Source organism: Excalfactoria chinensis, chromosome 2 (genome assembly GCF_039878825.1).
Source record: "Excalfactoria chinensis isolate bCotChi1 chromosome 2, bCotChi1.hap2, whole genome shotgun sequence".
Lineage (NCBI taxonomy): Eukaryota > Metazoa > Chordata > Aves > Galliformes > Phasianidae > Excalfactoria > Excalfactoria chinensis.
Window position 1 is genome coordinate 140784836 of NC_092826.1, and position 26564 is coordinate 140811399.

General features: G+C 55.6%; 1 protein-coding gene across 1 annotated transcript in view; it reads right to left on the reverse strand.

The window, feature by feature from the left end:
• Positions 1-26564, reverse strand: part of LOC140247938 (uncharacterized) — a 28728-nt gene continuing 2164 nt past the window's right edge. The window contains exons 5-19 of the mRNA XM_072328138.1: positions 25664-26306; positions 22658-22689; positions 21346-21974; positions 20954-20999; positions 19937-20569; positions 17667-17718; positions 16638-17321; positions 12224-12255; positions 10999-11626; positions 10359-10366; positions 5481-5487; positions 4803-4834; positions 3477-4119; positions 1355-1386; positions 1-647 (exon numbers count right to left, since the gene is read on the reverse strand). Of these exons, the coding sequence (XP_072184239.1) occupies positions 1-647; positions 1355-1386; positions 3477-4119; positions 4803-4834; positions 5481-5487; positions 10359-10366; positions 10999-11626; positions 12224-12255; positions 16638-17321; positions 17667-17718; positions 19937-20569; positions 20954-20999; positions 21346-21974; positions 22658-22689; positions 25664-26306 (4748 nt within the window). The remainder of the gene's footprint in view (positions 648-1354; positions 1387-3476; positions 4120-4802; positions 4835-5480; positions 5488-10358; positions 10367-10998; positions 11627-12223; positions 12256-16637; positions 17322-17666; positions 17719-19936; positions 20570-20953; positions 21000-21345; positions 21975-22657; positions 22690-25663; positions 26307-26564) is intronic.

Genomic DNA, 26564 nt, shown 5'->3' on the forward strand with positions numbered 1-26564 from the left:
CTACAGGATCGGACACAACCTTCCAAAGAATGTCCGTGTGTCTTCCTCCAGCATATCTTCTGTGTAACACGGAGCATCACGATTCTTCTCAACCATGGCATCAATCATCTTGATGAGCTCTTCAACCTGTCGATTCCTTGCATCCCCAGTGGCTGTGTTGCTAAAAGCAATGTACCGATTTCCACACTTTGCTGCCAGCTCCTTGAGGTGCGAGTCCCCTTCTATGAAAGCCTTCAGGTCATCTGGAGACTTCAGCTCTTCTGCTCGGGTGAACAACAGGATTGTGTACTTGTGTAACTTTGTAGGGAAAATCTTGGTCACCCTCTCAGCAACTTCTTTCTCTTCCTTTGTGGTTCGGCTGAGCTGCATCACAAGGACGATGGCATGGACCCCTCCATACAGGCGCAGAAGGGCTTTTTGAATTGTTTTACGTGTTTTCAGCTCATCTACTTTATCATCAAAAACTCCAGGAGTGTCGACAACAACAATTGGTCTTCCATCAAAGTGGTCATTGTCTTTCGAGTAGGATTTAGTGACTGACTCTGCTGACAACTTGGAAGGAAATGCATCCCTTCCAAGGATGGTGTTCCCAGTTGCACTCTTCCCACTCCCCGTCTTGCCCACCAGCAGTATCCTCAGCTGGGATCCTGGGGAACAACCACAGATGTGAGTGAGCCCCGCGGTGCCGGGACAGCCCCTACTAGCCACAAACCAGCTCCCAGGCGGAGGTGCCCAGGGCCGCAAGGAAAGGTGTCCCCGAGCCACCATCAGTGGTCCTCAGGACAATCAGGGGGAACGTGTGGCCCTGAGGGACCCCAGGGCTGCTCAGTTCCAGGCTTCCTCAAAGGGCTGCTACCCAGTACTTGTCTGACAGCACAAACAGAAAGTGAAAGAGATCTCACAGCTCTCCTGCGGCCCAGGACTGCACTGGGTGAACAGAAGCCGGGGCTGAACCGCTCCTTTTCCAGGAAGTCACGCACTGAGCAAAACTAGCGGTGCTGTTTGTGCAACATTGTCGCTTGAGCCGTTTCCTGCCCTTCATGGTGCCAGCTGGACACGGGCTCCATGACACAGGCACAGGGACAGCAGGGTTTTGGTTACAGCATTACCCCTGTGCTGCGTCTCAGGCTGCACCCACCGGACCCCACTGCCCCATCTGCCCTCAGCCTCGCTGTGTGCGGCTCTCAGAGCAGGGAGATGGGAGGCAGCCTCAGGACACCCCCAGCCCTCCCACAAAGCCCACACACCGCGTGCACAAGGCTGCACGAGGATGTGAACCCCCAGTGCCTCCCCAGCACTCAGCCAGGAGCCCGGCTGGGCTGCGCCTGCATGCGTGCAGTGCTGAGCGGCTCACCTTTGCTTTGAAATCCTGCCATTGGGAGAGCACTCACAGGCACACGGGGAGCCTGGAAAGAGACAGTTTTTCAGTGAGAACAGCACAAACCTCCCCGGCTTCCCTCCCTGTGCTGATGGAGGTGACACAGACAATCTCTGCGGACCCAGGTCCATCCCACAGCCGTCTGTGCATGCCGAAATCCAAATGTCATCAGAATTACCCATCTCCATTTACTTTCCAGGCAACTCACCCAAGCCACACTGCGCTGTGTCCCCTGCTCTGACTGCTGCACTTGTGCTCTTCCTGCTCTCCTCCTGCACAGCAGTGCTGGGGCTGGAACCGCTGTGCAGCTCAGCAGCGCTTTTACAGGAAGCGTCAGCAGGAGGGCAGTGCTGCCATTGCAAATCAGCGCTGCTCCACCATTGGCCACACCTGAGCTGTCCCACTGCGGGGACAACACCCACCGTGCCAAAGCCACATCCAGCCTGGACTTGGGCACTGCCAAATATGGGACATCGGCAGCTCTTCCGGGAAACTTGATTTATGGTCTCACCACCCTTGTCCTAACGAATTTCTTTCTAATACCTGCTCTATACCTGCCCTCTTTTACATAATGCCACTCACCTTTGTCCTATCGGTACACTCTGATAAAGGAAGCATTGTTGTGCCATGTGGTGCTGCAGCCCTGGCACAAGGACCTGGAGTCTAATGAGTCTCCTTCTGATGGGCTTCCATCCCCCTGGACATGAGGCTGAGCTCCCTGCTCTCCGTGTCCCTGTGGAGGAAGGGGTCCAAATCCCAACATCCCAAATCACAGGTCATTTGGGGCTCTTCTCAATTCGCCATCTCCATCCCTGCCCATTGGTCCCCATTGCCTGCTGCCCAGGGCTGTGTCCCTTTGGTTGTGGATCCTTTCCAGGGAAAGTGGCCCAACCATCCCTGGATCCACCCTTTCCCTCTGGGCATACTACTGGCAGTGGGGACGCATCACAGCAAGTACATACGAGGGCATGGGCGGCTGCATGACACAGTCAATGGCCTTGCAGCCCCCTGCCCATTGCTGACAATGGTAGCAGTGCTCCTGGTGCGTGGATGGATGCCCAGGAAAGCCATTGCACTGCTGCTGTCCTCAGCTGTGAGCAGTGGGGAGCAGCCCCAGCGCCCCGAGCCACAGCCTGCACTATGGATGCTGCACTGCCCGGAGCTGAGAGCAGTTACGGGAAATGCCTCTTTGTGGGACCTTTGGCCCACAGCTCACAGCCTGTACTGGGACAGCACAACAGCAGCAGCTGCACAGCCTGGGCACAGTTTGCATAGGGTGGTGGCATGGAGCATTTCGAACCGTCTTTGAAGGAAGATGTGGTGGTTCTAGGTGGACCCACACACACACCTGGAGGGACAGCAATGTGATGGTGATGAAGACTGGGAGGCCTCCCATGATCCTAGGGTGAAATCAGCAAACTCAACTCGCTCCCTGAAATGCCTTTACACCAATGCACACAGGATGGGCACTAAGCAGGAGGAGTTAGAAATCTTTGTTCTGTGAGGAGGTGATGATCCAGTGGCAGTTACAGAGACGTGGTGGGACAGATCACATGGCTGGAATCTGGTCATGGATTTGTCCTTCTCTGCGTAGACATGCCCCAAGGTGAGGTGGTGGAGTTACTCTTCATGTGTGAGAGCAACTCCAGTGTATTGAGTACTGTGCAGGGGCAGATGGGCACTGAGAATCTGTGGGTGAGAATGAAGGAGCAGGCTGGTACAGACTATATTCCTGTGGGTGTCGTACACACCCAAGAGCAAAGGCTGCTGGATGAGAACCTCAGCTCTCGCACCAAGGGCAGCTCCCCTTCCCACATCCCGCCATCCTCCAGAACAGCCTGCCTGCCCACAGCCACAAGCACCAGCCCTCCACATCCCATCCCACGACTGCGCCGTGTGTGCCACCACCTCCTCCCAGCACTGCTCAGCACAGCAGAACCCAGGGCACAGCTGGATGCTCCTCCACACAGCAAGGCTCACTGTTTATTGATAGCTCCTTTAGGAACATCACCACACACCATGCCCCACGGCTCCCCATGGAGACAGCAGGAACAACACAACAGAGATGTCTGCTCTGGGACCGACCCCTTCTGCCTACAGGATCGTACACAACCTTCCAAAGAATGTCCGTGTGTCTTCCTCCAGCATCTCTCGTGTGTAGCACGGAGCACAACCATTCTGCTTTACCATTGCATCAATCCTGTTGATGAGCTCTGCAACCTGCGCATCCTTCACCTCACCTGTTGCTCTGTTGCTGAAACCAATGTATCGATTTCCACACTTTGCTGCCAGCTCCTTGAGGTATTTGCTCTGTTCTATGAAACCCTTCAGGTCTTCGGGACTCTCCAGCTCTTCTACCCGGGTGAACAGCAGGATTGTGTACTTGTCTGCTTTAGTGCAGAAAATCTTGGTCACCCATTCAGCTACTTCTTGCTCTTCTTTAGTGATTCGGCTGAGCTGCATCACCAGGATGATGGCATGGACCCCACCATAGAGGTACTGAAAGGCATTCTTAATCTTTTCAGCTGTTTTCAGATTGGCTTCCCTTGTATCAAATAGGCCAGGAGTATCAACAACAACAACTGATCTTCCACAAATGGTGCTTTCACCTTTTGAGTAATTTTGGGTTACAGCATCTGCTGACAGCATCGATTCAAATTCCTTCCTTCCAAGGATGGTGTTCCCCGTTGCACTCTTCCCACTCCCTGTCTTGCCCACCAGCAATATCCTCATCTGGGATTCTAGGGAACAACCACAGACGTGTGTGAGCCCCACGGAGTGGGACAGCCCCTGCTGACCATACATGGGCTCCCAGGAAGAGGTGCCTGGGGCCACAAGGAAAGGTGTCCCCGAGCCACCATCAGTGGTCCTCAGGACAATCAGGAGGAACGTGTGGCACTGAAGGACCCGAGGGCTGCTCAGTTCCAGGCTTCCTCAAAGGGCTGCTACCCAGTACTTGTCTGACAGCAGAAACAGAAAGTGAAAGAGATCTCACTGCTCCCCTGCGGCCCAGGACTGCACTGGATAAACAACAGCTGGGGCTGAACCGCTCCTTTTCCAGGAAGTCACGCACTGAAAAAAACTGACAGTGCTGTTGGAGCAACATTCTCCCTCGAGCCGTTTCCTGCCCTTCATGGTGCCAGCAGGACACGGGCTCCATGACACAGGCACAGGGACAGCGGGGTTTGGGGTTACAGCATTACCCCTGTGCTGTGTCTCAGGCTGCACCCACCGGACACCACCGCCCCATCCGCCCTCAGCCTCGCTGTGTGCGGCTCTCAGAGCGGGGAGATGGGAGGCAGCCTCAGGACACCCCCAGCCCTCCCACAAAGCCCACACACTGAGAACCCCCCGTGCTTCCCCAGCACTCAGACAGGAGCATGGCCAGGCTGCGCCTGCCTGCACGCGGTGCTGAGCGACTCACCTGTGCTTTGACATCCTGCCATTGGGAAAGCACTCACAGGCACACGGGGAGCCTGGAAGTAGACAGGTTTTCAGTGAGAACGGCACAAACCTCCCCGGCTTCCCTCCCTGTGCTAATGGATGCAACACAGATGATCTCTGGGGACTCAGGTCAGCCCCACAGACGTGTGCATGCCGAAAGCCAAATGTGATCAGAATTACCCACCTCTATTGACTTTGCAGGCAACTCACCCAAGCCACACTGCGCTGTGTCCCCTGCTCTGACTGCTGCACTTGTGCTCTTCCTGCTCTCCTCCTGCACAGAGGTGCTGGGGCTGGAACCGCTGTGCAGCTCAGCAGCGCTTTATAGGCAGTGTCAGCAGGAGGGCAGTGCTGCCATCGCACATCAGCGCTGCTCCACCATTGGCCACACCTGAGCTGTCCCACTGCAGGGGCAACACCCACCGTGCCAAAGCCACATCCAGCCTGGACTTGGGCACTGCCAAATATGGGACATCAGCAGCTCTTCCGGGAAACTTGATTTATGGCCTCACCACCCTTGTCCTAACGAATTTCTTTCTCATACCTGCTCTATTCCTGCCCTCTCTTACATTAATGCCACTCACCTTTGTCCTATCGGTACACTCTGATAAAGAAAGCCTTATTGTGCCATGCAGTGCTGCAGCCCTGGCACAAGGACCTGGAGTCTGATGAGTCTCCTCCTGATTGACCTCCATCCCGCTGGACGTGAGGCTGGGCCACCTGCTCTGGGTGTCCCTGTGGAGGCAGAGGAGTCCAAGTCCCACCATCCCAATCCACAGGTCACCTGGGGCCACAGGCTCTTCTCATACCGCCGGCTCCATCCCCTTCCATCACTCCCCATTGTCCGCTGCCCATGGCTGTGTCCCTTTGGCTGTGGATCCTCTCTAGGGACGGAGGCCCCACCACCGTGCCAGGCAGCCAGTTCTGTGCTCACCCACCTGCACAGCTGGGAAAGGGACCGGTGATGTTACCTCCGAGTTCCTGTGCTTCCAGTCTTGCCCATTGCCTCAGCTCCTTCTCCCTCAGACCGGCTGTGGCACCAAGGAAGACGTGGGTGTGCTTTGGTGATTGTGGGTCATGTTCGACAGGCCTTGCCCCGAGGTGCAGGGCTGTGCAGCTCCATGCAGGCCGGGCCCTGGGGACACTGAACCGGCCCTGGGGACACATTGCTGTGAGGACACAGGGGGACATGGGCGGCTGCATGATACAGACAGGGACCGTGCAGCCCCCTGCCCATTGCTGACAATGGTAGCAGTGCTCCTGGTACGTGGATGGATGCCCAGGAAAGCCCAGAGCCCATCGCACTGCTGCTGTCCTCAGCTGTGAGCAGTGGGGAGCAGCCCCAGCGCCCCGAGCCACAGCCTGCACTTTGGATGCTGCACTGCCCAGAGCTGAGAGCAGTTACGGGAAATGCCTCTTTGTGGGACCTTTGGCCCACAGCTCACAGCCTGTACTGGGACAGCACAACAGCAGCAGCTGCACAGCCTGGGAAAAGTTTGCATAGGGTGGTGACATGGAGCATTTCGAATCGTCTTTGAAGGAAGATGTGGTGGTTCTAGGTGGACCCACACACACACCTGGAGGGACAGCAATGTGATGGTGATGAAGACTGGGAGGACTCCCATGATCCTAGGGTGAAATCAGCAAACTCAACTCACTCCCTGAAATGCCTTTACACCAATGCACGCAGGATGGGCACTAAGCAGGAGGAGTTAGAAATCTGTGTTCTGTGAGGAGGTGATGATCCAGTGGCAGTTACAGAGACGTGGTGGGACAGATCACATGGCTGGAATCTGGTCATGGATTTGTCCTTCTCTGCGTAGACATGCCCCAAGGTGAGGTGGTGAAGTTGCTCTTCATGTGTGAGAGCAACTCCTGTGTATTGAGTACTGTGCAGGGGCAGATGGGCACTGAGAATCTGTGGGTGAGAATGAAGGAGCAGGCTGGTACAGACTATATTCCTGTGGGTGTCGTACAGGGCAGTTGATCAGGACAAGGAAGCTGAGAAATCCTTCTACAATCACCTGAGAGCAGCCTCACAATCCCAGGCCGTGGTTGTCATGGGGGATTTTAACTACCCTGATATTTGCTGGAAGGCCTGCTCTGCCAGCCATCCACAGTCCAGGAGGTTCCTCCAGTACGCTGATGATAATATCCTGATTCAAATGGTGGAGGAACCAACGAGGAGAGGAGTGCTGCTGGATCTTTTTCTAACTAATAAGGAGGGTCAGGTTAAAATAGTGAAGGCTGAGGGCAGCCTTGGTTGCAGCGACCATGAGGTGGTGGAGTTCAGGATCAAGGATAAGAGGGTCATTAGAGGCGGTCAGTGCAGCTTCACCAAGGAGAAGTCATGCTTGAGCAACCTGATGGCCTATTACGAAGACGTAACCAGGTGGAAAGATGATGGTAGAGCAGTGGATGTGGTCTATCTGGACTTCAGTAAAGCATTTGCCAGTGTCTCCCACAGCATCCTCACAGCTAAACTGAGGAAGCGTGGTCTGGATGATCGGGTAATGAGGTGGACACTGCAATGGCTGAAGGTAAGAAGCCAGAGAGTTGTGGTCAATGGAACAGAGTCTAGTTGGAGGCCTACGTCTAGTGGAATCCCTCAGGGCTGGGTACTGGGACCAGTACTATTCAATATATTCATCAGCGACTTGGATGAGGGAATAGAGGGCACTGTCTATACGTCTGCTGATGACACAAAACAAAGTGTAGAGTCATGCATCTGGGCAAGAACAACACCAGGTACCAGTACAGGACGGGAACTGTCCTGTCAGAGAGCAGCGTGGGGGAAAGGGACCTGGAGGTCCTGTTGGACAGCAGGATGACCATGAGCCAGCACTGTGCCCTTGTGGCCAAGAAGGCCAATGGCATGCCGGGGAGTGTTGGAAGGGCTGTGTTTAGTAGCTCAAGAGAGGTTTCCCTCCCCCTCTACTCTGCCCCGGTGAGACCACATCTGGAGTATTGTGTCCAGTTCTGGGCCCCCCAGTTCAAGAAGTTCAACGAACTGCTTGAGAGAGTCCAGTGCAGAGCCACAAAGATGATTAAGGGAGCAGAGCATCTCCCTTGTGAGGAAAGCCTGAGGGAGCTGGATCTCTTTGGCTTTGATTAGTGGAGACTGATTGGTGACCTCATTAATGTTTACAGATATGTAAAGGGTGTGTGTTTGGAAAATGGAGCCAGGCTCTTCTCACTAACACCCAGTGTCAGGACAAGGGGCAGTGGGTGCCACAAATATCTGAGATTGAACTTTGTCACTGTAAGAGTAGCAGGACACTGGAACAGGCTGCCCAGGGAGGTTGTGGGTTCTCCTCTGAGGACTTCAGAACCGACCTGGACATGTTCTTGTGTAACCTAATCTATGTGGTCCTGCACCGGCAGGTGATTGAACTTGGTCTTTCGAGGTCCTTTCAAATCCCTAACACTCTGTGATTCTGGTCTGCTCCTGGGTGCTGTGAGGTTGGTAGAATCATAGAATGTCCTGAGTTGGAAGGGATCCTTGGCTGCACATTGGACGAGACAAACATAAATTCCAGGATTGAGAGTGGTGTCCCAGTGTTCTGGCAGCTCAAGGCCGTGCCCACTGCCCTGGGGAGCTGCTCCATTACCACCATCCTTAGTTGTACAGCCTTTCCCTCACCCCCCACCCATCCCTTCCCTGGCAGATCCATGCCATTCCCTTGAGCCCTGTTGCTATCACCAGAGAGCAGAGCTCAGCGCTGCCCCTCTGCTGCATTCGACAAGCTGCAGGGCCATGAGGAGCTGCAGCCGCCGTGAGCCCTCCACTCTGCCTCCTCTGCTCTGGGACCAATAAACCCAGGGCCCTCAGCTCTCCTCACACCCCTTGCCCTGCAGACCCTTCCCCATCTCCCAGCACTCCTTTGGACGCTCTCTAACAGCTCTGTCCTTCTGACACAGCAGCACCCAACCTGCACCCTGTGCTCAGTATCAGGCCTCAGCACAGAGCAGAGGGGACAGTTCCTTCCCTCACCAGCACAGCTGGGCGTGCTGCACCCCAGGGGATGAGGCCCTTTTGGCTGCAGGGCACTGTGTGATTGCATCCATCAGGACATCCCAGAGCCCTTCTGTGGGGCTGCTGTCTGGCCTCTGCTTCCCCTCTCTGTATTGAGAACCCATATCCACTCAAGTGAACGCTGAAGAGAGATGGCCCCAAAATGGCACCCTGCAGAACCCCAAGGACTGCCACCAGCATATCTACCCCCATGTCCCAACCCCGTCAGCATGACCTGTCAGCCCAGTGTTCACCCATCGCACTGTGTCCATGTATGGTGTGTGCTGGGCACTGTGTCAGAAGATTCCTGTAAGCATTGGTATGGAGTGTCACCTGAGATCCAAGAGGATGATGTCAGCTCTTATGAGTTAAAGCTATGATTCCATCCCTGATGCAAACCCTGGACTAGCTGAGGTCTGCCTGCAAGCTTTTTGTTACCACAGTTGTGGTTCTCCAGGACAGGGCTCGTGGGGCTCAGAGTCATTAATGATGTTAAAGACAGATGTGAACAATCTCTGTGTGCATCACTAAGGACATTGGACAATAACGTAATGGGCTGATATAATCTCTGCTCCTCTCTTTACTCTTCACCCATTTAAATACACACTTCTTGTTGTCCCCAGCAGTACAGGACAGCTGCACATCTGATTGAGCTTTGGTCGCATCCAGCCTTTCCTTGCAATGTTGAACAGCATCTCTGTGTTTCTCTCATTATTATCCCATCCCACTCCCAGTGGCCAGGCACTTTCTTTTTCTGTCTGACCTCTAGAAGAAGATCCCTGCTCAACTGAAGGCACAGCTTTTGCTTTACCAACTAAACTGTCCTCATCCCATCCCACAAGTCCTCGCTCCACTGCTGTTCCCACCGCTCCCCACCCCACATGGGCAGAAGCATTGAGCAGCAGCATGGTGCTGGGCTGCCTGCAGGGAGCAGGAGGGCAGAGCCCGGGGCTGTGCAGTGCTGAGGCTGCAGCCCGGCCCTGCCCTGTGCTGCCCTGTGGGTGCTCCAAGCCAGGGAGTGCCCGGCCCCACCTGCAGACACACTGTGTAAGGCACAAGGTGCACAAACAGACACATCCTGTAACTGCACTCAGCTCTGGGAAGTGCAGATAGTGAAACTAAGAGCAAAGGGAGGCAGAGAGCCTCAGTTCTTGCACTGAGGGCAGCTCATCATCTCCCACAACAGCCATCCCCAGAACAGCCTGAACACCCTAAAGCTACCAGTGCCATCTCTCCCTGAGCCCTGCTGTGGGGCTGCAGTGTGGCCTCTCATCCCCCACTCTATACACGTACCCAGAGCAGCCGCATCAAGGTGCCGAATGCAGCTCTTGCTCCCATTCACCTCCATGATGTTGGGCATTGCCTGGCCCTCCCATCGCTCAGGGTCTCTCTGCAAGGGCTCTCCACACCTGACAGAGTCAGCAGCTCATGGCAGTACAGCGTTATCCACAACCTAACCCACTGCACCCTAGAGACAGAATCCAAGCCGTGGAGAGAACACTGAAGAGAATCGGCCCTGACACGGAGCCCTGTGGGACCCCCATGAGTGCCACCAGCACAGTGCACCCCTGTCCCACCCCCCGGAGCCCAGGTCTTCTCCCACAGCACTGTGTACGTGTGTAGCTGTGTGCTGAACGTTTCATCCTGACAATTCCACCTGCAATGTGCTGCCCATTCTGCTGCTGCCTCCAAGCTGCAGATCAGCTGGATCGTCCTGCACACATGCCAGGTGAGGACAAAGGTCCCACAAGGGCATTTCCCGTAAGTGTGCTCCGTTCCCAGCAGTGCAGAGAACACATCCAAGAGCAAAGGCTGCTGGATGAGAACCTCAGCTCTCGCACCAAGGGCAGCTCCCCTTCCCACATCCCCACCATCCTCCACAACAGCCTGCCTGCCCACAGCCACAAGCACCAGCCCTCCACATCCCACCCCCGACTGCACCGTGTGTGCCACCACCTCCTCCCAGCACTGCTCAGCACAGCAGAACCCAGGGCACAGCTGGATGCTCCTCCACACAGCAAGGCTCACTGTTTATTGACAGCTCCTTCAGGCCCATCACCACACACCATGCCTCGCATCACCCCATGGAGACAGCGGGAACAACACAACAGAGATGTCTGCTCTGGGACCGACCCCTTCTGCCTACAGGATCGGACACAACCTTCCAAAGAATGTCCGTGTGTCTTCCTCCAGCATTTCTCGTGTGTAGCACGGAGCATCACGATTCTTCTCAACCATGGCATCAATCATCTTGATGAGCTCTTCAACCTGTCGATTCCTTGCATCTCCAGTGGCTATGTTGCTAAAAGCAATGTACCGATTTCCACACTTTGCTGCCAGCTCCTTGAGGTGCGAGTCCACTTCTATGAAAGCCTTCAGTTTTTCTGGATGCTCCAGCTCTTCTGCTCGGGTGAACAACAGGATTGTGTACTTGTGTAACTTTGTAGGGAAAATCTTGGTCAACCTCTCAGCAACTTCTTTCTCTTCCTTTGTGGTTCGGCTGATCTGCATCACAAGGACGATGGCATGGACCCCTCCATACAGGAGCAGAAGGGCGTTTTGAATTATTTTACATGTTTTCAGCTCATCTACTTTATCATCAAAAAATCCAGGAGTGTCGACAACAACAATTGGTCTTCCATCAAAGTGGTCATTGTCTTTCGAGTAGGATTTAGTGACTGACTCTGCTGACAACTTGGAAGGAAATGCATCCCTTCCAAGGATGGTGTTCCCAGTTGCACTCTTCCCACTCCCCGTCTTGCCCACCAGCAGTATCCTCAGCTGGGATCCTGGGGAACAACCACAGATGTGAGCGAGTCCCGCGGTGCCGGGACAGCCCCTGCTGGCCACAAACCAGCTCCCAGGCGGAGGTGCCCAGGGCCGCAAGGAAAGGTGTCCCCAAGCCACCATCAGTGGTCCTCAGGACAATCAGGAAGAACATGTGGTCCTGAGGGACCCCAGGGCTGCTCAGTTCCAGGCTTCCTCAAAGGGCTGCTACCCAGTACTTGTCTGACAGCAAAAACAGAAAGTGAAAGAGATCTCACAGCTCCCCTGCAGCCCAGGACTGCACTGGGTGAACAAAAGCCGGGGCTGAACCGCTCCTTTTCCAGCTAGTCACGCACTGAGCAAAACTAGCGGTGCTGTTTGTGCAGCATTGTCCCTCGGGCTGTTTCCTGCCCTTCATGGACACAGGGACAGCAGGGTTTGGGTTACAGCATTACCCCTAGTGCTGCGTCTCAGGCTGCACCCACCGGACACCACCACCCCATCCGCCCTCAGCCTCGCTGTGTGCAGCTCTCAGAGTGGGGAGATGGGAGGCAACCTCAGAACACTCCCTGGCCATCTCACAAAGCCCACACGCCTGTGCGCGGTGCTGAGTGGCTCACCTCTGCTTTGACGTCCTGCCATTGGGAGAGCACTCACAGGCACACGGGGAGCCTGGAAGGAGACAGGTTTTCAGTGAGAATGGCACGAACCTCCCCTGCTTCCCTCCCTTTGCTAATGGAGGCAAGATGATCTCTGGGGACTCAGGTCAGTCCCACAGTGTGTGCATGCAGAAAGCCAAATGTCATCAGAATTACCCATCTCCATTGACTTTGTCTTTGGAAAAAGATATTGGTTGACATTAAACATGGAAATCAAAGTCCACCCCTTGAAAGCAGATTCTGCATCCTCGGAATTTCCCCCAGCAGTGGCAGCAGAGCTGCAGGCAACTCACCCAAGCAGCGCTGCGCTGTGTCCCCAGCTCTGACTGCTGCACTTGTGCTCTTCCTGCTCTCCTCCTGCACAGAGGTGCTGGGGCTGGAACCGTTGTGCAGCTCAGCAGCGCTTTATAGGCAGCGTCAGCAGGAGGGCAGTGCTGCCATCGCACATCAGCGCTGCTCCACCATTGGCCACACCTGAGCTGTCCCACTGCGGGGACAACACCCACCGTGCCATAGCCACATTCAGCCTGGACTTGGGCACTGCCAAATATGGGACATCAGCAGCTCTTCCGGGAAACTTGATTTATGGCCTCATCACCATTGTCTTAATGAATTTCTTTCTAATGCCTGCTCTAACCCTGCCCTCTCTTACATTATTGCTATTCACCTTTGTCCTATCGGTACACTCTCTGATAAAGCATTGTTGTGCCCTGCAGTGCTGCAGCCCTGGCAGAAGGACCTGGAGTCTAATGAGTCTCCTTCTGATGGGCTTACATCCCCCTGGACATGAGGCTCAGCCCCCTGCTCTGTGTGTCCCTGTGGAGGCAGAGGAGTCCAAATCCCAACATCCCAAACCACAGGTCATTTGAGGCTCCTCGCAGTTCGCCCTCTCCATCCCTGCCCATTTGTCCCCATTGCTCACTGCCCATGGCTCTGTCCCTTTGGCTGTGTATCCTCTCAGGGATGGAGACCCAACCATCCCTGGATCCACCCTTTCCCTCTGGGCACACTACTGGCAGTGGGGACGCATCACAGCAAGAACATACGAGGGCATGGGCGGCTGCATGACACAGTCAATGGCCTTGCAGAGCCCTGCCCATTGCTGACAATGGTGGCAGTGCTCCTGGTACATGGATGGATGCCCAGGAAAGCCCAGAGCCCATCGCACTGCTGCTGTCCTCAGCTGTGAGCAGTGGGGAGCAGCCCCAGCGCCCCGAGCCACAGCCTGCACTTTGGATGCTGCACTGCCCGGAGCTGAGAGCAGTTACGGGAAATGCCTCTTTGTGGGACCTTTGGCCCACAGCTCACAGCCTGTACTGGGACAGCACAACAGCAGCAGCTGCACAGCCTGGGCATAGTTTGCATAGGGTGGTGACATGGAGCATTTCGAACCGTCTTTGAAGGAAGATGTGGTGGTTCTAGGTGGACCCACACACACACCTGGAGGGGCAGCAATGTGATGGTGATGAAGACTGGGAGGCCTCCCATGATCCTAGGGTGAAATCAGCAAACTCAACTCGCTCCCTGAAATGCCTTTACACCAATGCACGCAGGATGGGCACTAAGCAGGAGGAGTTAGAAATCTGTGTTCTGTGAGGAGGTGATGATCCAATGGCAGTTACAGAGACGTGGTGGGACAGATCACATGGCTGGAATGTGGTCATGGATTTGTCCTTCTCTGCGTAGACATGCCCGCAAGGTGAGGTGGTGGAGTTACTCTTCATGTGTGAGAGCAACTCCAGTGTATTGAGTACTGTGCAGGGGCAGATGGACACTGAGAATCTGAGGGTGAGAATGAAGGAGCAGGCTGGTACAGACTATATTCCTGTGGGTGTCGTACACATCCAAGAGCAAAGGCTGCTGGATGAGAACCTCAGCTGTCGCACCAAGGGCAGCTCCCCTTCCCACATCCCGCCATCCTCCACAACAGCCTGCCTGCCCACAGCCACAAGCACCAGCCCTCCACATCCCACCCCCCGACTGCGCCGTGTGTGCCACCACCTCCTCCCAGCACTGCTCAGCACAGCAGAACCCAGGGCACAGCTGGATGCTCCTCCACACAGCAAGGCTCACTGTTTATTGATAGCTCCTGCAGGAACATCACCACACACCATGCCCCACAGCACCCCATGGAGACAGCAGGATTATCACATCAGAGGGGAGGTCTGCTCTGGGACCGACCCCTTCTGCCTACAGGATTCTACAATACTCCTCAAAGAATGTCCGTGTGTCTTCCTCCAGCATTTCTCGTGTGTCGCACGGAGCACGACCATTCTGCTTTACCATGGCATCTATCATACGTATGAGCTCTGCACTCAGACAGGAGCCCGGCTGGGCTGCGCCTGCCTGTGTGCAGTGCTGAGTGGCTCACCTTTGCTTTGACAGCAGCGCTGCTCCAAAATTGGCCACATCTGAGCTGTCCCACTGCGGGGAAAACACCCACCGTGCCAAAGCCACATCCAGCCTGGATTTGGGCACTGCCAAATATGGGACATCAGCAGCTCTTCCGGGAATCTTGATTTATGGCCTCACCACCATTGTCTTAATGAGTTTCTTTCTCATACCAGCTCTAAACGTGCCCTCTCTTACATTAAAGCCACTCATGTTTGTCCTATGCATAACAAGTGCACCGTGGAGTGCAGCACCCAAACTGCACTCTGTTCTCAATATCAGGCCTCAGCACTGAGCAGAGGAGACAGTCCCTTCCCTCACCATCACTGCTGGGCCTGCTGCAAACCTCCATCCCTCTGGATGTGAGGAAGGGCCCCCTGCTCTGGGTTTCCCTGTGGAGGCAGAGGAGTCCAAATCCCACCAACCAAACCACAGGTCATTTGGGACCTCAGGCTCTTCTCATACCGCCGGCTCCATCTCCTTCCATCACTCCCCATTGTCCGCTGCCCATGGCCGTGTCCCTTTGGCTGTGGATCCTCTCCAGGGACGGAGGCTCCACCACCGTGCCAAACAGCCAGTTCCGTGCTCACCCACCTGCACAGCTGGGAATGGGACCGGTGATGTTACCTCCGAGTTCCTGTGCTTCCAGTCTTGCCCATTGCCTCAGCTCCTTCTCCCTCAGACCAGCTGTGGCACCAAGGAAGATGTGGGTGTGCTTTGGTGATTGTGGGTCATGTTCGACAGGCCTTGCTCCGAGGTGCAGGGCTGTGCAGCTCCATGCAGGCCGGGCCCTGGGGACACTGAACCGGCCCTGGGGACACATTGCTGTGAGGACACAGGGGGACATGGGCGGCAGCATGATACAGACAGGGACCATGCAGCCCCCTGCCCATTGCTGACAATGGTAGCAGTGCTCCTGGTACGTGGATGGATGCCCAGGAAAGCCCAGAGCCCATCGCACTGTGCTGTCCTCAGCCGTGAGCAGTGGGGAGCAGCCCCAGCGCCCCGAGCCACAGCCTGCACTTTGGATGCTGCACTGCCCGGAGCTGAGAGCAGTTACGGGAAATGCCTCTTTGTGGGACCTTTGGCCCACAGCTCACAGCCTGTACTGGGACAGCACAACAGCAGCAGCTGCACAGCCTGGGCACAGTTTGCATAGGGTGGTGGCATAGAGCATTTTGAACCGTCTTTGAAGGAAGATGTGGTGGTTCTAGGTGGACCCACACACACACCTGGAGGGACAGCAATGTGATGGTGATGAAGACTGGGAGGCCTCCCATGATCCTAGGGTGAAATCAGCAAACTCAACTCGCTCCCTGAAATGCCTCTACACCAATGCACGCAGGATGGGCACTAAGCAGGAGGAGTTAGAAATCTGTGTTCTGTGAGGAGGTGATGATCCAGTGGAAGTTACAGAGACATGGTGGGACAGATCACATGGCTGGAATGTGGTCATGGATTTGTCCTTCTCTGCGTAGACATGTCCACAAGGTGAGGTGGTGGAGTTGCTCTTCATGTGTGAGAGCAACTCCAGTGTATTGAGTACTGTGCAGGGGCAGATGGGCACTGAGAATCTGTGGGTGAGAATGAAGGAGCAGGCTGGTACAGACTATATTCCTGTGGGTGTCGTACACATCCAAGAGCAAAGGCTGCTGGATGAGAACCTCAGCTCTCGCACCAAGGGCAGCTCCCCTTCCCACATCCCCACCATCCTCCAGAACAGCCTGCCTGCCCACAGCCACAAGCACCAGCCCTCCACATCCCACCCCCTGACTGCGCCGTGTGTGCCACCACCTCCTCCCAGCACTGCTCAGCACAGCAGAACCCAGGGCACAGCTGGATGCTCCTCCACACAGCAAGGCTCACTGTTTATTGATAGCTCCTGCAGGAACATCACCACACACCATGCACCACGGATCCCCATGGAGACAGCAGGAACAACACAACAGAGATGTCTGCTCTGGGACCAACCCCTTCTGCCTACAGGATGGTACAGAAGTTCTCAAGGAATTTCCATCTGTCCTCCTCCAGCATTTCTGGTGTGTAACACGGAGCATGGCTATTCTTCTGTACCATGGTGTCAATGATGCTGACAAGCTTTGTAGCCTGCCCGTCCCTCGCCTCTCTGGTGTCTCTGTTGCTAAAAGCAATGTACCGATTTCCACACTTAGCTGCCAAACCCTTGAGGTGTGGGCTGCCTTCTATGAAACCCTTCAGATCTTCTGGATGCTCCAGTTCTTCCGCCTGGGTGAATACCAGGATTGTGTATTTCTCTGCTTGAGTATCAAAAATATCAGTCACCCACTCAGCCACTTCCTCTGCTTCCTTGGAGATCCGCAACACCAGGATGATGGCATGGACCCCAAAAGAGAGGGCCTGAAGGCTACACTTAATGTTTTCAAAGGTTTTCACGTTGTCTGCTCTTGTAACAAAAAGGCCAGGAGTGTCAACAACAACAATTGGTCTTCCATCAAAGACACTCTCGACTATATTGACGCATCTTGTTACTGCATGTGGTGACGAATCGGATAGAAGTGAATTCCTTCCAAGGATGGTGTTCCCAGTCGCACTCTTCCCAATCCCTGTCTTGCCCACAAGCAATATCTTCAGCTGGGATCCTGAGGAACAACCACAGACATGTCTGAGCCCCACGGTGCCGGGACATCCCCTGCTGGCCACACACCGGCTCCCAAGCAGAGGTGCCCAGGGCCACAAGGAAAGGTGTCCCCGAGCCACCGCTGTGCACTGCAGGGACGGGAATGGGCACGGGCTGCAGCCGGCTGCCAGCAGGCACACAGGGCTCCTCGGCCACATCCGCCCTCAGCCTCGCTGTGTGCGGCTCTCAGAGCGGGGAGATGGCAGGCAGCCTCAGGACACCCCCCAGCCCTCCCACAAAGCCCACACACCGCCTGCATGAGGCTGCACGAGGATGCGAACCCCCCGTGCTTCCCCAGCACTCAGACAGGAGCCCGGCTGGGCTGCGCCTGCCTGCGCACAATGCTGAGCGGCTCACCTTTGCTTTGACATGCTGCCATTGGGAAAGCACTCACAGGCACACGGGGAGCCTGGAAGAAGACAAGGTTTTCAGTGAGAACGGCACAAACCTCCCCTGCTTCCCTCCCTGTGCTGATGGAGGTGAAACAGATGATCTCTTCAGACTCAGGTCAGTCCCAAACCCATGTTTGCTTGCAGAAAGACAAATGTGATCAGAATTACCCATCTCCATTGACTTTCCTGGCAACACACCCAAGCAGCGCTGCGCTGTGTCCCCTGCTCTGACTGCTGCACTTGTGCTCTTCCTGCTCTCCTCCTGCACAGCAGTGCTGGGGCTGGAACCGCTGTGCAGCTCAGCAGCGCTTTATAGGCAGTGTCAGCAGGAGGGCAGTGCTGCCATCGCAAATCAGCGCTGCTCCACCATTGGCCACACCTGAGCTGTCCCACTGCAGGGACAACACCCACCGTGCCAAAGCCACATCCTGCCTAGACTTGGGTGCTTCCAAATATGGGACATCAGCAGCTCTTCTGGGAAACTTGATTTATGGTCTCACCACCCTTGTCCTAACGAATTTCTTTCTAATACCTGCTCTAACCCTGCCCTCTCTTACATTATTGCTATTCACCTTTGTCCTATTGGTACACTCTCTGATAAAGCATTGTTGTGCCCTGCAGTGCTGCAGCCCTGGCAGAAGGACCTGGAGTCTAATGAGTCTCCCTTCTGATGGGCTTCCATCCCCCTGGGCATGAGGCTCAGCCCCCTGCTCTGTGTGTCCCTGTGGAGGCAGAGGAGTCCAAATCCCAACATCCCAAACCACAGGTCACCTGGGGCTCCTCTCAGTTCGCCCTCTCCATCCCTGCCCATTGGACCCCATTGCTCACTGCCCATGGCTCTGTCCCTTTGGCTGTGTATCCTCTCAGGGATGGAGACCCAACCATCCCTGGATCCACCCTTTCCCTCTGGGCACACTACTGGCAGTGGGGACGCATCACAGCAAGTACATACGAGGGCATGGGCGGCTGCATGACACAGTCAATGGCCTTGCAGAGCCCTGCCCATTGCTGACAATGGTAGCAGTGCTCCTGGTGCGTGGATGGATGCCCAGGAAAGCCCAGAGCCCATCGCACTGCTGCTGTCCTCAGCCGTGAGCAGTGGGGAGCAGCCCCAGCGCCCCGAGCCACAGCCTGCACTATGGATGCTGCACTGCCCGGAGCTGAGAGCAGTTACGGGAAATGCCTCTTTGTGGGACCTTTGGCCCACAGCTCACAGCCTGTACTGGGACAGCACAACAGCAGCAGCTGCACAGCCTGGGCATGGCCTGCCCAGAGTGGAGGCATAGAGGGTCCTGAACCAGGTTAGAAGGGGATGGGGTTGTAGATGGTCTTCCTTCTCTGTGGCCACCACCCTCTGGGGCAGAGACTTTCCCTCAACCCCACCCGACCCACCACTGATAGCTCCATGCTATTCTCATGGGCTCCATCACTCTCACAGAGAGCAGAGCTCAGCGCTGCCCCTCCACTGCCTTTAAGGAGCTGTACAGCCATGAGGAACTGCAGCCACCATAAGCCCTATCCTCAGCCTCCTCTGCTCTGGGCACAACAAACCCAAAGCCCTCTGCTCTCCTCACACCCCTTGCCCTGCAGACCCTTCCCCATCTCCCAGCACTCCTTTGGATGCTCTCTAACAGCTCCACATCCTTATCACACAGCAGCACCCAACCTGCACCCTGTGCTCAATATCAGGCCTCAGCACAGAGCAGAGGGGATGGTCCCTTCCCTCACCAGCACTGCTGGCCCTGCTGCACCCCACGGGATGGGGCCCTGTTGGCTGCAGGGCACTGCAGGCTCACAGCCAACAGGGAGGCTCAAGTTCCCACAAGGGCATTTCCCGTAAGTGTGCTCCATTCCCAGCAGTGCAGAGAACACATCCAAGAGCAAAGGCTGCTGGATGAGAACCTCAGCTGTCGCACCAAGGGCAGCTCCCCTTCCCACATCCCCACCATCCTCCACAACAGCCTGCCTGCCCACAGCCACAAGCACCAGCCCTCCACATCCCATCCCCCGACTGCGCCGTGTGTGCCACCACCTCCTCCCAGCACTGCTCAGCACAGCAGAACCCAGGGCACAGCTGGATGCTCCTCCACACAGCAAGGCTCACTGTTTATTGACAGCTCCTTCAGGAACATCACCACACACCATGCCCCACAGCACCCCATGGAGACAGCAGGATTATCACATCAGAGGGGAGGTCTGCTCTGGGACCGGCCCCTTCTGCCTACAGGATTCTACAATACTCCTCAAAGAATGTCCGTGTGTCTTCCTCCAGCATTTCTCGTGTGTAGCACGGAGCACGACCATTCTGCTTCACCATGGCATCTATCATACGGATGAGCTCTGCAACCTGCCCATCCCTCACCTGCCCTGTGGCTATGTTGCTGAAACCAATGTACCGATTTCCACACTTTGCTGCCAGCTCCTTGAGGTATGAGCTCTCTTCTATGAAACTCTTCAGATCTTTTGGAGGCTTCAGCTCTTCTGCTCGGGTGAACAGCAGGATTGTGTACTTCTCTGCTTTAGTATGGAAAATCTTGGTCACCCACTCTGCCACTTCTTGCTCTTCCTTAGTGATTCGGCCCAGCTGCATCACCAGGATGACGGCATGGACCCCACCATAGAGGTACATAAAGGCATTCTTAATCTTTTCAGCTGTTTTCTTGTTGGCTTCCCTTGTATCAAATAGGCCAGGAGTATCAACAACAACAACTGATCTTCCACAAACGCTGCTTTTGCCTTTTGAGTAATTTTCAGTTACAGCATATGATGACAAATCTGATTGAAATTCATCCCTTCCAAGGATGGTGTTCCCAGTCGCACTCTTCCCACTCCCTGTCTTGCCCACCAGCAATATCTTCAGCTTGGATCCTGGGGAACAACCACAGGTATGTGTGAGCCCTGCGGTGCCAGGACAGCCCCTGCTGGCCATGCGCCGGCTCCCAGGTGGAGGTCCCCGGGGCACAAGGAAAGGTTCTCCTGAGCCACTGCTGGGACGAGACGGGGCACGGGCTGCAGCCGGCTGCCAGCGGGTACACAGGGCTCCTTGGTCCCATCAGCCATCATCCTCACTGTGTGCGGCTCTCAGAGCAGGGAGATGGGAGGCAGCCTCAGGACACACCCCAGCCCTCCCACAAAGCCCACACGCCACGTGCACGAGGCTGCACGAGGATGCGAACCCCCCGTGCTTCCCCAGCACTCAGACAGGAGCCCAGCTGGGCTGCTCCTGCCTGCGCGCGGTGCTGAGCGGCTCACCTTTGCTTTGACATCCTGCCTTTGGGTGAGCACTCACACCAGGAACCTGAAAGGAGAGAGATTTTCAGTGAGAACAGCGCTAATCTCCCCTGCTTCCCTCCCTGTGCTAATGAAAGTGATGCAAATAATCAGTGCACCATTAATGGGGACATTTCGCTGCAAGGATGCACAAGGGCATGGGCAGCTGCATGACAAGGACAGCATCGGTGCAGACCCTGGCCCACAGCTGACAATGGGGCAGTGCTCCCATTGCCCAAGCACTTATTGAGGACTCCTTCAGGCCCACCACCACACACCATGACTCACATATACCACATAGGCAGCAGGAACATCACAGCTGAGGAGATGTGTCCTCCCCAAAAGACCCTAACTGCATACAGGATGGTACCAACCTCTCCAAGCAATTTCTCTTTCTGTTTCTCCAGCATTTCTCGTGTGTAGCACGGAGCATCGCCATTCTGCTCTACCATGGCATCGATCATGCGGATGAGCTCTGCAACCTGCCCATCCCTCGCCACTCCGCTGGCTCTGTTGCTGAAACCAATGTAGCGATTCCCACACTTTCTGGCCAGCCCCTTCAGGTATGGGCTCCCTTCTATGAAACCCTTCAGGTCTTCGGGATGCTCCAGCTCTTCTGCTCGGGTGAATAACAGGATTGTGTACTTCTCTGCTTTAGTATGGAACATATTGATCACCCACTCAACCATTTCATGCTCTTCCTTTGTGATTTGGCCCAGCTGCATCACCAGGACGATGGCATGAACCCCTTCATGGTGATTCTGAAGAGCATTCTTAATCTTTTCAGCTGTTTTCAGATTGGCTTCCAAAGTGACATGGAAGCCAGGAGTGTCGACAACAACCATTGACCGTCCAGCAAAGAGGCCTGTGGCTTTCTCATACTCTTGTGTTATAGGCTCTGCTGACATGTAAGATTCAAATGCCTTCTTCCCAAGGATGGTGTTCCCGGTTGCACTCTTCCCACTCCCTGTCTTGCCCACCAGCAGTATCCTCAGCTGGGATCCTGGGGAACAACCACAGACGTGTGAGGCCCACGGTGCCAGGACAGCCCCTACTGGCCACGAACCAGCTCCCAGGTGGAGGTGCCCGGGGCCGCAAGGAAAGGTGTCCCAGAGCCACCATCAATGACCCTCAGGACAATCAGGAGGAACGTGTGGCCCAGAGGGACCCCAGGGCTGCTCAGTTCCAGGCTTCCTCAAAGGGCTGCTACCCAGTACTTGTCTGACAGCAAAAACAGAAAGTGAAAGAGATCTCAAAGTTTCCCTGCAACCCAGGACTGCACTGGGTGAACAAAAGACAAGGCATAACCACTCCTTTTCCAGGAAGTCACGCACTGAGCAAAGCTAGCGGTGCTGTTTGTGCAGCATTGTCCCTCGGGCTGTTTCCTGCCCTTCATGGTGCCAGCAGGACACGGGCTCCATGACACAGGCACAGGGACAGCAGGGTTTGGGGTTACAGCATTACCCCTGTGCTGTGTCTCAGGCTGCACCCACCGGACACCACCGCCCCATCCGCCCTCAGCCTCGCTGTGTGCGGCTCTCAGAGCGGGGAGATGGGAGGCAGCCTCAGGACACCCGCCAGGCCTCCCACAAAGCCCACACACTGAGAACCCCCCGTGCTTCCCCAGCACTCAGACAGGAGCATGGCCAGGCTGCGCCTGCCTGCACGCGGTGCTGAGCGACTCACCTGTGCTTTGACATCCTGCCATTGGGAGAGCACTCACAGGCACACGGGGAGCCTGGAAGTAGACAGGTTTTCAGTGAGAACGGCACAAACCTCCCCGGCTTCCCTCCCTGTGCTAATGGATGCAACACAGATGATCTCTGGGGACTCAGGTCAGCCCCACAGACGTGTGCATGCCGAAAGCCAAATGTGATCAGAATTACCCACCTCTATTGACTTTGCAGGCAACTCACCCAAGCCACACTGCGCTGTGTCCCCTGCTCTGACTGCTGCACTTGTGCTCTTCCTGCTCTCCTCCTGCACAGAGGTGCTGGGGCTGGAACCGCTGTGCAGCTCAGCAGCGCTTTATAGGCAGTGTCAGCAGGAGGGCAGTGCTGCTATCGCACATCAGTGCTGCTCCACCATTGGCCACACCTGAGCTGTCCCACTGCAGGGGCAACACCCACCGTGCCAAAGCCACATCCAGCCTGGACTTGGGCACTGCCAAATATGGGACATCAGCAGCTCTTCCGGGAAACTTGATTTATGGCCTCACCACCCTTGTCCTAACGAATTTCTTTCTCATACCTGCTCTATTCCTGCCCTCTCTTACATTAATGCCACTCACCTTTGTCCTATCGGTACACTCTGATAAAGAAAGCCTTATTGTGCCATGCAGTGCTGCAGCCCTGGCACAAGGACCTGGAGTCTGATGAGTCTCCTCCTGATTGACCTCCATCCCGCTGGACGTGAGGCTGGGCCACCTGCTCTGGGTGACCCTGTGGAGGCAGAGGAGTCCAAATCCACCATCCCAATCCACAGGTCACTTGGGGCCACAGGCTCTTCTCATACCGCCAGCTCCATCTCCTTCCATCACTCCCCATTGTCCGCTGCCCATGGCTGTGTCCCTTTGGCTGTGGATCCTCTCCAGGGACGGAGGCCCCACCACCGTGCCAAACAGCCAGTTCCGTGCTCACCCACCTGCACAGCTGGGAAAGGGACCGGTGATGTTACCTCCGAGTTCCTGTGCTTCCAGTCTTGCCCATTGCCTCAGCTCCTTCTCCCTCAGACCGGCTGTGGCACCAAGGAAGACGTGGGTGTGCTTTGGTGATTGTGGGTCATGTTTGACAGGCCTTGCCCCGAGGTGCAGGGCTGTGCAGCTCCATGCAGGCCGGGCCCTGGGGACACTGAACCGGCCCTGGGGACACATTGCTGTGAGGACACAGGGGGACATGGGCGGCTGCATGATACAGACAGGGACCGTGCAGCCCCCTGCCCATTGCTGACAATGGTAGCAGTGCTCCTGGTGCGTGGATGGATGCCCAGGAAAGCCCAGATCCCATCACACTGTGCTGTCCTCAGCCGTGAGCAGTGGGGAGCAGCCCCAGCGCCCCAAGTCACAGCCTGCACTATGGATGCTGCACTGCCCGGAGCTGAGAGCAGTTACGGGAAATGCCTCTTTGTGGGACCTTTGGCCCACAGCTCACAGCCTGTACTGGGACAGCACAACAGCAGCAACTGCACAGCCTGGGTACGGCCTGACCAGGGTGGGGGCACGAAGGGTCCCGAAGCAGGTTAGAAGGGGATGGGGTTGTAGATGATCTTCCTTCTTTCTGGCCACCACCCTCTGGGGCAGAGACTTTCCCTCAACCCCACCCGACCCACCACTGATAGCACCATGCTATTCTCATGGGCTCCATCACTGTCACAGAGAGCAGAGCTCAGCGCTGCCCCTCCACTGCCTTTAAGGAGCTGTACAGCCATGAGGAACTGCAGCCACCATAAGCCCTCTCCTCAGCCTCCTCTGCTCTGGGCACAACAAACCCACGGCCCTCTGCTCTCCTCACACCCCTTGCCCTGCAGACCCTTCCCCATCTCCCAGCCCTCCTTTGGATGCTCTCTATCAGCTCCACATCCTTATCACACAGCAGCACCCAACCTGCACCCTGTGCTCAATATCAGGCCTCAGCACAGAGCAGAGGGGACGGTCCCTTCCCTCACCAGCACTGCTGGCCCTGCTGCACCCCACGGGATGGGGCCCTGTTGGCTGCAGGGCACTGCAGGCTCACAGCCAACAGGAAGGCTCAAGTTCCCACAAGGGCATTTCCCGTAAGTGTGCTCCATTCCCAGCAGTGCAGAGAACACATCCAAGAGCAAAGGCTGCTGGATGAGAACCTCAGCTCTCGCACCAAGGGCAGCTCCCCTTCCCACATCCCCACCATCCTCCACAACAGCCTGCCTGCCCACAGCCACAAGCACCAGCCCTCCACATCCCTCAGCACAGGAAGGACATGGAGGTACTGGAGCAGGTCCAGAGAAGGGCAACGAGGCTCATTAAGGGCTTGGAGAATCAGCCCTATGAGGAGAGACTAAGGAAGCTGGGGCTGTTTAGTCTGAGGAAGAGGAGGCTGAGGGGAGACCTTATTGCCGTCTGCCAGTACCTGAAAGGTTCTTACAGTGAGAGTGGGGCAGGTCTCTTCTCACTAGTGACAAGTGACAGGACGAGGGGAAATGGCCTCAAGTTGCGCCAGGGCAAGTTTAGGTTGGATATTAGAAAGAACTTCTTTACAGAAAGGGTGGTTAGGGACTGGAATGGGCTCCCCAAGGAGGTGGTTGAATCGCCATCCCTGATGTGTTTAAGAGCCGTTTGGATGTGGTACTCAGGGATATGATTTAGCAGAGGTTTGTTGTTGTGGTGTTGTTTTGTGGTTGTTTTTTAAGAGATCGGCTACTGGTTGGGCTGCGGTTGGACTTGATGATCTTCAAGGTCTTTTCCAACCTGAGTAATTCTATGATTCTATGATCCCACCCCCCGACTGCGCCGTGTGTGCCACCACCTCCTCCCAGCACTGCTCAGCACAGCAGAACCCAGGGCACAGCTGGATGCTCCTCCACACAGCAAGGCTCACTGTTTATTGACAGCTCCTTCAGGAACATCACCACACACCATGCCCCACGGCACCCCATGGAGACAGCAGGATTATCACATCAGAGCGGAGGTCTGCTCTGGGACCGGCCCCTTCTGCCTACAGGATTCTACAATACTCCTCAAAGAATGTCCGTGTGTCTTCCTCCAGCATTTCTCGTGTGTAGCACGGAGCACGACCATTCTGCTTCACCATGGCATCTATCATGCGGATGAGCTCTGCAACCTGCCCATCCCTCACCTGCCCTGTGGGTATGTTGCTGAAACCAATGTACCGATTTCCACACTTTGCTGCCAGCTCCTTGAGGTATGAGCTCTCTTCTATGAAACTCTTCAGATCTTTTGGAGGCTTCAGCTCTTCTGCTCGGGTGAACAGCAGGATTGTGTACTTCTCTGCTTTAGTATGGAAAATCTTGGTCACCCACTCTGCCACTTCTTGCTCTTCCTTAGTGATTCGGCCCAGCTGCATCACCAGGATGATGGCATGGACCCCACCATAGAGGTACATAAAGGCATTCTTAATCTTTTCAGCTGTTTTCCGGTTGGCTTCCCTTGTATCAAATAGGCCAGGAGTATCAACAACAACAACTGATCTTCCACAAACGCTGCTTTTACCTTTTGAGTAATTTTCAGTTACAGCATATGATGACAAATCTGATTGAAATTCATCCCTTCCAAGGATGGTGTTCCCAGTCGCACTCTTCCCACTCCCTGTCTTGCCCACCAGCAATATCTTCAGCTTGGATCCTGGGGAGCAACCACAGGTATGTGTGAGCCCCGCGGTGCCAGGACAGCCCCTGCTGGCCATGCGCCGGCTCCCAGGTGGAGGTCCCCGGGGCACAAGGAAAGGTTCTCCTGAGCCACTGCTGGGACGAGACAGGGCACGGGCTGCAGCCGGCTGCCAGCAGGTACACAGGGCTCCTTGGTCCCATCCGCCATCAGCCTCACTGTGTGCGGCTCTCAGAGCAGGGAGATGGGAGGCAGCCTCAGGACACCCCCAGCCCT